Source organism: Malurus melanocephalus, unplaced genomic scaffold (genome assembly GCF_030028575.1).
Source record: "Malurus melanocephalus ecotype Western Australia unplaced genomic scaffold, MMel_1.1 scaffold_262, whole genome shotgun sequence".
Taxonomy (NCBI): Eukaryota; Metazoa; Chordata; class Aves; order Passeriformes; family Maluridae; genus Malurus; species Malurus melanocephalus.
The window spans coordinates 205,617-221,949 of record NW_026623494.1 but is presented as its reverse complement, the minus strand read 5'-3'; the positions used below and the strand labels follow the sequence as shown (position 1 = coordinate 221,949).

General features: G+C 37.8%; 1 protein-coding gene across 1 annotated transcript in view; it reads right to left on the bottom strand.

The window, feature by feature from the left end:
• Window positions 1–16,333, bottom strand: part of SLC36A4 (solute carrier family 36 member 4) — an 85,144-nt gene that overhangs the window by 62,317 nt on the left and 6,494 nt on the right. The window contains 7 exon segments of the mRNA XM_057375888.1: window positions 322–420; window positions 1,110–1,337; window positions 10,394–10,478; window positions 11,629–11,724; window positions 13,021–13,109; window positions 14,117–14,207; window positions 14,936–15,059. Of these exon segments, the coding sequence (XP_057231871.1) occupies window positions 322–420; window positions 1,110–1,337; window positions 10,394–10,478; window positions 11,629–11,724; window positions 13,021–13,109; window positions 14,117–14,207; window positions 14,936–15,059 (812 nt within the window).

Here is a 16,333-nt window from a genome sequence, read left to right as displayed (position 1 = left end):
GCCTTTATAGTAATTTCCCAACAGTTTATGACCTACCATTCCCAGGAGCCACTCCAGCTATTTTTTAAAATAGATCATGTGGAACAAAAGTGGTTAACTATTTGGGACTAAAGGCATTCTTGCAATTTGGGATGGGCTAAGCTTCCAAATGATGGGGATGTTGTGTCCACACCTTTGTCCTTATTTGACCAGACAAATTAATCCTTTTCATACAAACACAGGAGATTAGTGCTTCAACAAAACCAACAAAACAGGAGTAAAACTGCATGTATCCTCAGCATAGAACCAGTGATTTTGAAGAGTCAGAAAAAAARGACTTACCACACCAATTCCTTCAAAAGCAAATACTGCAGTCCCAAAAAACAGTGGGTATTTCTTCCAGCCAACCACAGGAGGCAGTTTTCGAGGATCTGCTATATCCTGAAGAAAACAAAGCAAAACAGTGCATTCACTCTTCCTACAATTCTGATTGATGCATTATGCAACAGGAAAGAAAACACAGTACATGYTGACAGTGGTGTATACATTGCTATTTGCAATCCTTGGGTTTCCTCCCAAACTTAGTCCTTTATACACATTTATAGCCATCTTCTCACACAGCAACCTGCAGATTTATTCTAGGTTCTTACTACTGTCACTAGAAATTTAAAGTAGCACATTGGTGTGTATGAGAGCACATCAATTAAAACAGAAGGGAAACCGCATATGTCAAGACTTATCTTCTGCAAACTTCTCATTGTATTTCACTTTCTATTTCTGCTTWCATACTGCACAGATATTCTTCATAACCATGAGGGACACCAAAAGAAAATCTCTTTAATATAAGCCAAAGTCCTGCAGAATAATTAATTACTATCTTACCCAAATTTTTTTCATAACTTCTCYGGCCTCCTTGTCCAGCCAGTATCTCTCATTGCCTTGCTCCCCATACTCCACTTCCCACTCATTAAAATATGTATTTTTATTACTTTAAATTAAGATGCCTCAATTAAATACAAGATAATGCTGCCTTGTCAGCCAGTATATATCTATCAGAAACCAACTGCCACATGCCACAAACGTAACTTGACACACTGAAAAAAACAGATTGTAAACTTTTTTATACTTACTCTAACAATATATTGGTAAATAATCACCAGGCTGATAGCCATGGACAGATTGGCAAGCAAAGAAAGCAAGGACAGGCTCTTAAGATCACGAATGAAGACCAGGAGGACCAGGAACGGCAGGAAGCACAGCATGTATATTCGTAAATCAGTACTTCTCTTCTCAGAGGAACTGCTAGTGGCACTTATGTTCATGGGAACAATCTTATTTTCCAAGAATCCTTCATGGACCTTTATTAAAACAAACAAACAAACAAACAAACAAAACCAACATATTAAACTGTGTTAGCAGTGGGTATATGGTCACATTGCTGTTTTCCTATTGGGAAATTTGTCCCCCTGCTTCACCTGGTGTGTGACAGGAATTTTGAGATCCCTGTATGTGTACTGTCAGTGCAAAGGAGAAGACAAGGGACTTCTAGCAAGGGTTTTATCTTTAAGCCAAATGAAGTCAGGACTTGAAAGGATCATTATCCCACCACTGACTAAAGAGGAAATTCACACATGCACTTTAGATACTTTCAGAAAGGGAAAGTTTGGTAAACTGGAAGCAAGCCAGATGGATCTGGGCCTAAATCTTAAAGAGTTTGAATTTTCCTAGGGAAAGTAAGGGGGTTAGATGACAAACTGCTGTTGCACCCGAGTTCAGTGCCTAATAACCTTTTGCCTTCACCATGCACAGCACAGCAACATACATACAAAATAATGTTAGAATATGAACATGCCTGTCTTTCATTTAATTCAAAGTAAGTCTTTTCACTCCTCACTTTTTCATTAATGAACACTAACTCAATTTTAAAAATCATGAGCTCTGACAGAATTGAGAGTCTTGTATCTATYACACTGGTATAAATGAATGCCTATAAGTTAACAGCAGTACATAATGTGAAAGTGCATTAGGGTTTTTATACATGACATTACAATAGTTGCCTACAGGGCAAATCTGAGTTTGGGACTGTTCACAACTCTCACTGCTCTTYTGGGAAAAAGTCAGTGTGGCTACAACTACCAAAAATTTGTTTTGTGGAAATGTACACCACCATCTGTGCTGTGTGCATACCACAATCAAAATATCCAGAGCTCGAGGTAATTTTCCTTGCTGCAAAATGATAACAGTTCAATTTGTTTTAAATCTCATCACACTGTTTCCCCTAGGAGTGCATCCTTTCCCTTTCCCTACYATTGCATTCACCACCTTACGAATCAGTCGACAACTGCACTTAATCTGCTCAGGCTGCATAAAGCCTTTGGCTTGAAGGCTACAAAATACCTAGACAGTGAAAAAAATTCCTTATAGCACAAACTTATATATAACTTATATATAACTAAACTTATATATAACTTATATATAACTAAACTTATATATAACTGAAACAACTCACTTTATTTCCACTGTTTCAAACAATCCACAAATTCAGGAAGAGAATTATTCTAAAACTATTTTGTCTATAACAAAAAGCACTGTACATGTTTTTCCATTATGRAAAAGGGATAGCTAAATGATACAATTCTGCAACCACATGCTTTCCAGAAATCTCACTTTATATAAAAACAAGCGCTGGTCATTAAGGAAACATTGATGGTTTCTACCTTACAAGAATCTTAACTGTCACCTGCAAGACATTTAGCATCTGATAGTCTTCATTAAGATACCACTTTTAGAAGGCTACCAAGAAGATCTAATTATACTCAGAATTGAATTCACACAGCTACAATAACTCGACTTTGCCAAGCAGTAAGTCAAACACTTAACCAAATTATTTCCTAAATGCCACATGAAGTAAAGCTTTCTGTGGAAGTTTCCTGCTTTCCCACCATACTTAAAACAGAAATACAGAACAAGCACTTTACGCCTTTCACTTTAACTAGTCTTGTGTTTTTACTTGCCTGCACGCACTTGCAGGTAGCCAGAGYTGCTCTGAACACAACGACATGTAAAAGAGTTTTCTAAGAATCACAAKGAGATTTGAGCACATAAATTCTCTGCTACTATAAAAATTTAGCCCAGCATATCTTCAATTTATACAAACATTTGTAGCCTGATGAGCTATTAGAAAAGAACCCAAAACATTTTTTCCTTAAAAACACCAAGCCAAACAAAAATCTAGCAGACTAGATACAGCTGAGGTTCTAAAATACATTTTTACAATATCACTACAAATATAAACCAGCTTCTACTCAAATAATTTCAGMCAGTCAAACACTTCAGCCTTCTCTTAAATACACAGGCATTCCCTTACTATACACAAACCCCAAAAGAAAGTGCCTTAAATCAGAAATATTTTGTTTTCATATCAGCACCACCATATTCCAAACSAGACATTTAACTGGCATTTACTGGCTAACAGAGTTGGAAAAGGCAATGTACAATACTCTTTAAAACTCTATACAAATTTTGGTCTACTGTGATCAGTACATCCTGATGATGGGTGTGATGACATCACATCTCCATGTTGTGTTACATAAGTATGGATATACAACATAGGCTTTRTAATTATCTGCCTTCGACTTGCACAAGAATACTGAGGAAAGCACAGAGAAWGTGCATACTACAGCTACACACAAACTCCACAACTTCATCATGRGAATGAATATGAATGCACTATCAGCAAAACACAGCTGACTACARTTCTCAGACTGTGCCTCCCTGGCCCTACCTTCCCAGCTGCAATAAAAAAGCCCTATAGTCTGCTTTACAATACTGTAAGCATGGTAACCCTTCCACCCACAGTGTTACCTGCTCCAGAATTCACCCAAGAAGGAAATAGAGGCCAAACATTCTCAAAAACTTCATGACTTGCAGGAGCCTGTAGCAGGTCCTGTTCCTTGAAACACAGTTTAAAGAAAGAAGTCAGGGCATCAAAGACATTCTAGCTGGGAGGAGAGAAAAAATACACAAATGATAAAATTTTGAACCTGTTCTGCACAGATTACTATTCTGCATTAACCAGATCTGCAATCACAGCTGTCTTTAGTCTGAGCTATGAAAGGCACCTACTTCTTGTATGTTTTTAACCCAAAAGCTGCCACTCTCAGAGAAAATAAGTCAGTTCCCCAAAATACATAGTCTTCCTACTGCGGTTTCCTCTCTTCTACACCTTCTCTCACTTGAGTCAAGTCATCTACCAACTGCAAAGGACACTGTATTCTTAACAGACTTCTTCATTACCTCATCCAAAACCAGAGGTGCCTGGAGTCACTGAATCATACAATAACTTAAGTCAGACAGGACCTCAAGAGGTCTACAGTCCAACAGCTTGCTCACAGTTGTGTCAGCTACCAGATTGTTTCCCTCCTCATTCTCTAGCTGGGTCCTGAAAACTTCTAATGATGGAGACTGTACAACCTCTCTGGACAACTGGCTCCCTGACTGTATCAAAATTTTYCTTTTCCTCAAGTCAGAAATCCCTGTGCTATTTTTTGATCATTTTCTCTTGTCCTCCCATTTGACTKCAGTACAGAACTTGGCCACATTTTCTAGACAAACTTTTTACAGTCCTGGGGGGCTGCTCTTAAGTCCTCCAAAAGCCAATTCTTCTCCAAGCTGAACAAGCCCAGTTTCCCCASCCCTCACAAGACAAGTGCTTCAGCCCAAATAATTTCAGCAGGCTTCCCTAAACTCACTTCAGTCTTTCAATGACATTCCAGTATTGAGGATATCAAAATTCAACAGAGTATTCTAGATATGGTCTAACAAACGGGAAGCAAAGGATGACAATCACTTCCCTCCATCTACCAGCAGTTGTCCTGTTCATACAACCCAAGACGCTGTCACTTTCCTTTGCTGTCAGGGCACACTGCAGGACTCCTGATCATGACCCCTACTGTCTGAACCTGACCATACAAACAGCTTTTTTTTYYCCCCCAGCTAGTTTTCCRTCCATCCRTCCRTCCRTCCATCCATCCATCCATCCATCCATCCATCCATCCATCCATCCATCCATCCATCCATCCATCCATCCATCCATCCCATTACAACCTTACTTGGATACAAGGATATTGTCAGAGACAGCACGGAAAAACTTGCTAAATTCAAAGTGGCATCTAGTGCTTTCTCATCATGAACAAATTCAGACTCCTGCTATGGCACAGTTAAACTGATAAAAATGCACAGGAGGACACCGTTTATTCCCTTTTGTGGACATATATACCTTTAAATCAACTTAGCATCAAGAGAGCAGCTTTAGCAACATCAGTCAGAGCAGTACCACTTAAGGGCTTAGGCAAGACCACAGGAAATATCCCATAAAGGTGGATTTTGAGACATGAAAAAACAGGGATCCTGTACATTACTCAGAAGAGGCAGACCAGATAAGATCCTGCAAGACCTAATCTTGTGGGAGAACTGAACAAACAGGCACGAGTTACTGACAGGCAGAAGAAAGCTCAGTCAGAAAGTTAAAATGCAAAAGTTATAGAAAGTAAGGATCACTACTCTCCCTCTTAAAATGGAGCAACTGGCTGTGGTTTAGAGAGTAGCAGAGGAAAATACTAATGAAGATGAGATATACTGAGTTGTTCAGGTGAGGGCTAAATCACCATGACTTTAAAAGAGTTTTCCTAGAATTTGTTTCTAAAAATTAATCAGACAATACTTAAAACTATTCCAAAAGTACCAAAATACAAAACAGCAAAAAGAATGTATTTTAAACTTTTTCATATGCTGTTCAGCGCCGTGTAAATTTACTGCTGATTATGTTAGAATGAACTACGACTCACTTTCTACCTAACCTAGTCTCCTAAATATGAGAATTAGTATTACCTCAGATWCCTATTCTGGACAATAATCACTTYCARTCTCCTGCTGCTCTCTGCTAGTGCRTTACTGCACACRGCAGTCATGCTGAGCCAAGTACAGCCAACACTCTACATAACTGCCTTTGTCCTGAACAAAGCAACAYGAACTGAAGTGTCAAACATTTCCCTAAACCACACGTGGAAATACCAGTATGGTTTTAGAAAGGAAGCACATAGCCATTGAAGTCACTAAGCACAGTGATGTCCCCAGACACAAGACTTCATCAGGAGTTACTTCAGTTATTCAAGCATTAACTTACCATGCTGGTATGATGTCTGAAACAGWTTTTTTCACTCACTAACACAACGCAAGCAGAGCATCCACCAGCTTCAGCTGAATTCAGGAAGATCAAACATTTCTGCAAATCTAGTTATCAACTTCCTTCTCCACTCAGAAAACTAATGCACAATTAGTGGCTGCAAAAAAAAATCAGTTCAACCAATGAACACACTTCCTTCTTACAGGAAGTATCTCAGAAGAAATAATTCCATTTCCTTAGTCTCTTCAASTGAGACCACTGTTTCCTTGCCTGTATCCTAAAACACACACTTTCTGTCATGCAGTCTTAYGGACTTTTCAACATCTAGGGGGCTCAAAACAGGAGCCTTTGAACTCACTGCTTCCACCTAATTTATTCCTTACTCAGCTCAGAGCAACAGCCAGACAAGGCCAGATCTGGCACAAAATCACTGTGTTACCAGAGAGATAAAGACTGTATTATAAACCTGTAATTTGGCATGAACAGACCACGTAAATGTTTCACAGTTCATTTAATTCTGGCATTTCATTACTACTTAGTACTCAACTCTGCAACATTTTTAGCACATCCAGTTYCATGACCAATCACAATTTCCTAAGTTTTGTGAGTTTCCTAAAAAAAGGGGAAAAATATAAAAATTCCACTACATAGTATGTTACTGATGGATCATCTTCAGGATGCTAAAGATTTAAAAGAATTGCTCGCAAAAAGCAAGAACATGTTTTCATTTCTTGAATTTCTTGCTTTATCAGCAAASAATGAAAGAGGAYACTTTTCCAGATAACTGAGWAAACRTTCATGAGAAAAATGACACATTTTCTTTCAMTGAAAGGGCYGCCAAGCACTGGAACAAGTTGCTCAGGAAAGTGYTGGAATCACCACCCTTTTAAGTGTTCTAGAAAYRYGTGGATGTGGCACTTGGGAACATGGTTTAGTGGTGAATGTGGCAGCGCTGGATTAACAGTTGGTCTTCATAATCTTTACGAAACCAACCTTAACAATTCTATGGCTCTGTGAAATGCCAAGAGTCTTGACGTAGGGTCTTCTSCTGTACAAGCAGGAAATGCAAAGTAACTATGGCATCAAATGGGACCATGCTCTTCTGAGCAGGTTCTTTTTCCTATCCCTRTGTGTTCCTGCTCTAGCCTTGCTGCAGTCAGCCCTCAACACTTATTTTTTCCAGCTTTACTGTTCTTTTTCAATTCCTGACACTTTCACCTACAAGCTTCTTATTACATCCTGACAGAATTAACCAGAACTTCTGTCACCAATCTAAGAATCTTTGCGGTCCTGGAAAATACTCCTTAGGAAAAGCTGGACTTGATATTCAATATAACTGAAAATAAGATCTTGTAGCACAGTCTCTGGAAAACACTAAAGCAATGCAGAAAATATCTCAATGGAAGTTTCCACCACTTTTAGCAGACTTAATTCGAACATACCAACAAGCAAACATGATCAGCAAAATATAGATTATAATGCAGATGTATTGGTCGAGGTGTGCCATTAGTAACACTTTTACTATGTTTTTCCTTTATCTTAGCCCTCCCCTTCCTGCCCCCGCACTAGCTGCTCACCTTCCCCATCCTTTCAATACACTAACTCATTAGATTTAAGGCTGTACCAATTTTTGTTCTTTGGTGCCCTCTACAGGACAGATTTCTGAAATAAAAACTGCCAGGAAGAAGCAAGACTTCTCCCTCCCCGAAGAGCAACCACAGGGCAATTAAATCAAGTACATTTGGAAGTTAAACTTCTTAATTGCTAATGAATTTAGTCCATCCATAGGGTCCATGTTATAGGTCTCTGCAGCTACTGCTTTTGCAGTGGTTGCTCGCCTGTAAGAACTTCCAATTCTTATACAAGAGAGCAACAAGTCTCCTGAGAAAAGGTTTCAGAGGTGATTTTTTTTTCAAAATCTATAAAAGCCAAGGTCAGCAAGTATTCAGTCTCATCTTTTGGTTAAGGCTACAGTACATTCACAACCAACTGATCAGAAAGGCTTTAATTCAAACTTATGTTACAAAGGATGCATTAAAAATCTCATTTCAGAGGGTCAGCAAAAGGACATCAGATAGGATTTTTAGGTATTGAGACATTTTCTGACAGTAGGACTGGTGTTTTAAAGGCTGGGATTTTTTTTCCCGCTCGTAAGATACAAATTACAGAGCACTTGACTTCCAAATACACAAATTTGCCTCATCTTAACAGGATCTTCATCCATAGAATTTGGAACACTTTTTAAACATAATATAAATACTCATCTACAATGGGATGAAAACATCCYGAAGTATCTTCTGTGTACTAATTGCCCAAGGGGTACTCTTCTTCCTAACTGAATTAAGGTAAACTATGCCAAGACATCTGTTGTCTACCTTAGGGGTAGAATAAGAATCCACATGGATGATAAATGCTCATCAACCCACCACACATTCTTCCACACTTCACTAGAGTGGAAGCAGGAGAATACACAGAATCAGAGAGTCACAGAAACGTTTGGGTTGGAAAAGAMCCCAAAAATCAATGAGCCCAACCTTTGACCAATCATCCCTTTGTCAACTAGAGCATGGCACGGAATGCCACATCCAGTTTTTCTTGAACACTTCCAAGGATGGTGACTTCACCACCTCCCTGGGTAGTCTGCTCCAACATTTGACAACTCTTCCCATGAAAAAAACTCTTTTTTATGCTCAATCTGAAGCTTCCCTGGCACAGCTTGAGGCTCTGTCCTTTCACCCTGTCACTGGCTGCCTGGGAGAACACACTGAATCCCACTGGCTACACCCTCCTTTCAGGCAGCTGTAGTGAGTGATAAGGTCACTCCTGCGCTTTCTTTTCTCCAAGTTTAACAACAACCCCATCTCCCTCTGCCACTCCTATATGACCTACTCTCTAGACTCTTTTCCAGCTCTGCTGCCTTTCTCTGGACTCACTCCAGCATCTCAATGTCTTTCTTGAAGTGAGGGACACAGAACTGGACACAGAACTCGAGGTGTTGCCTCACCACACAGAGGCCCAGATTCATCCACATTAGCTTTATACCAACTGACTAACTTCCTGAGCACAAAACACAGCAGAGCCTATTGGTAGAGTCCTGGAATCGTAAAAAGCCCAWGGAGGAAAGAGCACCACAAGCCCAACATGCCTGTGTTTGAGCATCCACCCTGTGCTGGCTGACCCTCTGTGGATCACCTGCTCAGACACACAAACTGCTGACTGCAACTGCCAAGTGTGCCCAAAGGCAGGACCAACACACATCAGGAGCCCCATCAACAGAAACCCTCTAGAAGAAAGAGCTTGGAAGGACTGGAGAGCAAGAGACAAAGCAGGTGAATGAACGCAGGAGAGGCTGTCATAAAAGTGAAAGGSATGGTTTTGTTTGCTCTCGTCAGTGATGGATGATTGTAGGGAAAAAAAGRKGTAGGTGGGTTTTAYTGAAAGTTTTGGGGCTGCTTGCGATGTGTAAAGGCATTTGTGGTTGTGGTGATTCATCTGCAATATTCAGTTGACTTAGACAACTTCAGGGATTAAACTTGAAAGAAAGAGATGTGACCAAATGCAAAGCATTCACAGGAAAGCAAAAACAATTTTAAGATTATATCCTGTGTCCCCTCTATAAGATAGAGGGGAGACAGGATAAAAATATTCGAAAGTATAAAAGGTATCCACAAATAGAAAAGAATAAATTACTTATAGCTAGAACATTAAATAAATAACTTACAATATCAATAAGAAATTTGAAGCTTCTACAAAGAAGCAGCTGTCTAACAGATAAAGAAAGCATTGGAACTGTCTGCTGAGGAAGCTGTGGAAATTTCAATGTCAGGCATTTTTTTGGGAGAAAAATCAGGATTCATTTAGATACAGTGGATTCTGTGAATAGAAGGGACTAAACAGGAACCAAAAAAAAAATTCCAGTTACATGAGGAGGAGAAAATATGCCCAGGAGGTTGGGCAGAAAAAAAAAAGGAAGTCAGCAGAAAGCCTAGCAAAAAAAAAAAAAAATCTGGGACAACTGGTTTCTAGACCAGTTTATGCCTTACTTTCCATCATTTCCATAATGAATTTTTAAACTCAACAAACAAGTCAGAAGGAAATACACAATTTCACAAGATCTAAATTTAGTTCACCTTGCCCATTGCCCCTTTTTACCAAAAGCTTTATAGGAAATAAAAGTAAGGAAAAATGAATCTAAACCCGTAACTGCTTCCATATGGCAACATTACTCACTTGTTTCACATTTTCAGCCAAGAACACAACATAAACACCACAAAATCCCAGCTGTGTTATCACTAGGAAAAAGTCCACAATATACCTGAGGAAGAGAAAACATACAWGATACTTAAGATCCAAATCATTAACTCATTGCTACCTAATATGCTACTTTTTAGAGTAGTCAAAATGCTAGAGTCAAGCACTGCAATGCATGTTCCTCCCATGACAAAACAGGGTGATGTTCACTGAAAGAACACTGTGGTTCAGACTGTTTTGAAAAAAGTGATATACAATGGTGGCCTGAGGACATACTGTAATGGAACTCTGTTAGAGTCAAGCACAGAGCAGAGATCTGCCCCAGAGAATGGATTTACAGCAGCACAGAGTCTCTGGAGACCCAAATTGCCATTTGAGGCTTGTAACTCTTTGGTGCAACAGAGAATTTTCATTATGTATCAGAACAAACCAATTTTCCCTCTAATTGAGCTCTACTCCATCACTATGAAGTCATCACAAAAGATCTTAAAACACTAGCAAGATGCTGCATCCTTGAAAATAACAGGAATATAAAAAATTCTTCCACAAGTGAGGTAAAAACCACTCTAAATTAATGCTGAGCAACATGTCTCTTTCAGGATTCACAATTTCACTACTGTGCAGTCATACCATAAACTCTACAAACAGCAACAAACAGCAAGAAATGGCAAAGAAAAAATAATGTGTTTTTGGTAAAAGAGGGGTAAAATATTTAAGACACAACAAGCAGTTTATACCCTCCTATCATTATTGCAAAAATACTAAATATTTCTCCATTATTTGTATGTTATATTTAAACAGGAATCAAATAATTGCTTTGTTGCCTCTCAGAATACATACATTAATTAACATTTGCAGTGTCAACCTACAATGCAGAGAAATGTTGGGAAAAAGAGAATGAAAACTTGAACTACTTCATTACATTAGACAATCAGAATGCATTTCTGGTTATAACACATCTCTTCCTATATTACCAAACAGAACTCTATTTCTTCAGAGGTCTTGTAGAACTGAAAACTGAAATGCCTAATAAGTCAGAAATCCTCCCATCTCACAACTATTAGTTGGTAGCAGGAAATAACAAATAAYACTGCATAAAAACATTTTTAAGGAAGGTAACATTTTAAGTAAAATGGAAATCTCTTAATCATTCCAAGTGCAGCCACTAAGTTTTAAAAATGAATTTACTCAATTGAATTCTAATTCAAGCTTACCGGCCCCAAGCAGCTCGTTTCTGAAGAGCAGTCAGGGGCCCCACTTCCATTGCACAGCTAACTGTATCACTATATCCCAGTGAGGACTTTTTCATCCTGCAATCAAAAAGTGAAGAGAGAACAAAGTTACCAGAAACTATAAGAACCTAGAACCCTACTTTGAAAAAGCTGTTGGTCTTCCATGATTACAAGAAGTCATCACCCGTGGCAACACTCTGCTGCTGTTGTATTTCAGAGGTATGGTTGGGCTTCTTTAACCTGAGAAAGGCTACTCAGCACTCTACAAGCATGCGAAACAGTGTTGCTACCCCACAATACCACARTACTAAATGAGTTTCTTAGAAAACAAGGGATTTTTGATAAATTACTCAAAGATCATGATCTTATATGAGTTTAAGAAATTAATCTCAAATCTAAAAGGCTTAAACAGGATTCAACAACTCTTTCTGCATAAGAGAATATTGAATAAGGATGGATGATGGATTCAATGATCTTATTTCATCAACTKCAAAGACCATTCAAAACTACAGAGGAAAAATTCAGAAATGACAGGGTCTATTCACATTACAATATCATAATTATCAGGTAAAACAGATTTTCCAGCTACAGGGACATGAACAGTTTTGCAGTTCTACTCAGTTCAAAAGTTCATTACCCTTTGAAACATGAGACCCTCCCACTGCKTCTCTTTAACACCTGACAGTAAGATAAAAATGTTTCATGAATGCCACTATAAATCAAAATACTCTATCAGTCAAATCTGAGTAACTGCTTCCCCCCCCAGTATCGAACACCTCACTTGGAGGAGTATTTGGTGTTTATCTGCTCACTAGCATCATTTTAACACATTCCTTTAGTACTACAATTTCAAAGACTCTAGYTGCCACAATTCAAAGAGACAGAGCTCACATGTAATCATGAAAGACATTAACAGTATTTCTTAGTTTATCTTTTATTCCTATAAAGTACTTATAAACTAAGTATTTATAAATTATACATTTTTCAAAGCTATGAAGACTTAGAAGCTCTAGGAATATAAAGAAGGACTAATGGACTGAAAATAAGCAATTAAAACTGCAATGAGAAAGACATTATTATCTGCCAGCAGGGAAGATGGTAGCGGGCAACACAAATTAAACAAATTAAACTTCTTTTTGTGTGCATGAGCAGAGAACAAATACGTTTTTTCAATGTGTTGCATGAAGCGTAGCTACCTTTACTAGGTGCACACTATGAGTTTGAGTGTTGCCTCTAACAAGTAGAAGATTTTAAACTGACAGAAGAAACTGCTAYGGCACCAAAATAATTTTCAGAGCAAAAACCATATACAGAGCAGAGGAATYAAAAAAATAATAATACTCAAACTCAGCAACTGAGTAGTTCCACATTTACCTCTGACATAGACTGTGGCTGCAACGTACCAAGATGTGCATACAGTGAACAGATATAACTCCTATGAACACAAGGCTGATTGGTCCAACCTGGTATGGAAAAAAAAAAAAAGGACAACACAGGAGATATAAAATTTTTCATGAAAATATGATGGGGAAAGATCATTATATGCAAAGATTTCACACTGTRGCAAATACAGTAATAACTAAAAATTTTGTGCAGCTGGATTTCTTCTCTCAGTGGGGTGTTGCTGCTGATGTTTGATGGCATCCCTTAGTTTCAATTCACTACTTAAGACTGTTAAAGGGTAATCAAATCATAAGCACAAAATGGGCACAAACAACTTCAGTCCTCTGCTTCATTTGCCAAAAAAGTTTGTCAAGAGAGAAGACTGCATAGACTGCACAATTCAGTGGTTTGAACCACTTTAAAGTAGCACTGACAGTAAAAGTTACCAGTTATAGATAATGACCAAATTAAATCATTTGTTTCAAAGAGTAAGCTTGACAGAAGTTTTGACAGAATGATTTTGCCTTACACACTGGTAACTTTCACTCTCAAACTGAATAACCTGTACTATGGAATTACAGGATTATTTAGTCGTAAGGTGAAAATTGTATTTGATTAAATTTACCCTACCACCTATAAACAACCTGAGCTATACCCTGTTTTTGCAGAAACACTCGATTGATTCAACAAGCTGATATTTCATCCTAAAACATACAATCTGTCTCTAGATAAGTCTGTACAAAGATAAGACAAACCCATAGTAACAATTCCCATGAGACCTCATAGCAGCCTGAGCAAATCAAAGTATTTCTTTTTTTGACAAAGTTTTTGTTTGGACCAGGAAAACACTTTGGCTAAACAAAAATGCAACTCATGCAATGAAATCTTCAGGGTGAAGTAGCAATTTTCTTTAAAACAATAAAAACCTTAATCATCGGTAGTGATTCCACCAAACTAAAGAGAAGAAAAAACAGAATTTCATTAAAATGGCAGACAATTAAGAAATATTGACATTTTAGTTTTTCAGGATGTATATCTGTAAATCTTTGTGGATCATTTTTCTAGTGGATGAGAAAAGAATTCTTACCACAATGCCAGCATTCTTTATTGCAAGCGGAAGACCAAGAAGTCCAGTTCCGATGTTTCCCTTGAGGAGGTGAGTAAGCGTTTGTATAAACCTGAGGATAAAACGTCAACATTAGAAGTACACTAAGATGGGGCAGAGGGCAAAAAGAAAACCACACCCTCTGTCTATAAAGAAAGTGATAAATTCCAAGTTTCAACTTACAATTTACAGTGGTCCAGCTATTTCAAAGAAAGTGCAGCACATTCAAATAATGTTTCTATACATGTGAGAACCTCCAAACAGAACACACAAGTCTGATTTTCAGTTCTTTATTACAGCTTGTGAAATGTTAATTTCTCAGAAATTTCATCATTCTTTTGCCTCAGAATCAAAATTACCAAATTTTATCCATGTTATTTGAGAATCAATAACATTTGAAACAATCATCAYTGCAAATCACAGGTCTGTCACCCTAAGCTTTATACAAAGAAAAAAAATCCAAAACCTTTACAAGCATTTCTAATTAAAATTTCAAAACAGATTATCTCCAGAGTCTTCTCAAAATCTTCTTTAAACAGTGCCTAGACTTTGAGTAGCCCAAAYGCTGTACAAATAGGAACCTTGGAATATTTTATAGTCAGCACATTGTTAGCTTCAAAAAAACAGAGAACCTACTCAAAATGGGCTGCTTTTTGGGAGAACTATGCAAAGTCCTTACATATAACCACAAAACAGTCCTGCAGGTGCAAGAAAACCCCTTCACAGTTGAGTAAACTGCTTATAAGAAACAAGTCAGAGGCATGAAATTTGAACAAGCTGATACTTAATCTTAATACATACGTAATGCCCTCTTCATTAGCWAGCTGGTAATGTGTCTTAACTGGCAGGAAAGTATTTTCATGCTCTTCATCTGAGATGCCATCTGATTCTTCTTCATCAATTAAAGGCTTCATTACTTCCATGCCTGTACAACAGAGTTAAAGCTGAATCAGCAGTAGAAACAAGCTTACAGCTCAGAAGTAAAATATGATTCYAACTTCCCATGCCACAAGGTTTACATGTGTTCCTAACTATAAAGATCATTTAAGTAGATACATAGAGAGCAAGTTTGCCTAGGATATTCTCTCTCTTTCAAGTGGCACATCATTTCATCATTATTACTATTATTATTACTATTATTATTACTATTATTATTACTATTATTATTACTATTATTATTACTATTACTATACTTCACTATCAATTATTATTATTATTATTATTATTATTATTATTATTATGGCCAAACACTATCGATTTTCATTAAGAAAAACAACTTTGTATCGTGAAAATGTTGATGTCTAATGCAACACAGAGCAACACAGAGAAGTCATCCATCATTACAACAGGATATTGTAGGTATATTCACGGTAACCACTGATGGCTACCGCAGAATTAAACACTTAGTCTGCACTCAGCAGTGATGAGCAAGGGCACAGCCCAGAGTCATCCTATCCTAAAATAGATAGGTAAGAAAGATACCACAGGAAATGTCTCCATTCACTGGAGAAAGAACCAAAAATACAGGAATCACGCTTTGAAAACTGCAATTTCAYGAACCTTTTAAACTGGCATAAAATTCCAGCTAAATAACAGCACGAAGTAACAGCAAGCAGTCAGTAGTGAGCAAAATTGCCTTTCAGGCAAAACTAACAGCTTATGCCAGTTTAATGTTGAGGAAATTATAACCATTTAAAATTGCTACAGTTAAGCAAAGCAAATCCTGCCAAGAGCAAAAAGATTATTTACCCTACAATTGCCTACCACAGTATCCATTTACAAAATACATCRAATAAGTCTCAACGTCCTTAACTTTCACCAAAAAAAGAGAAACCCATATGATGTTAACATTTTGTATTAAAAAAAAAACCCAAAAAACAAAAAACAAACCATACCACATTTACATTTGCGTAACAAAGCAATCATTGCATGGTAAGGTTTTGGTAGTGATGGGACTACAAGAGTGGATTTTGTGAGATGCTGCTGGAAGCTTCCTCCAYGCACTTAATTTACCCAAGTCTCTTTTGCCATGACTGTAAATGGTGAGTGATCTCTCCCTGTTCTTATTTCAATCCTCAAGCACTTTGTTGTATTTCCTTCAGCAGAGGAGGGGAGTGATAGAGTAGCTTTCATGGGCACACAGAATCCAGCCAGGGTCAACCCACCACAGCCATTAAACAAATCATTAAGATTTTTATG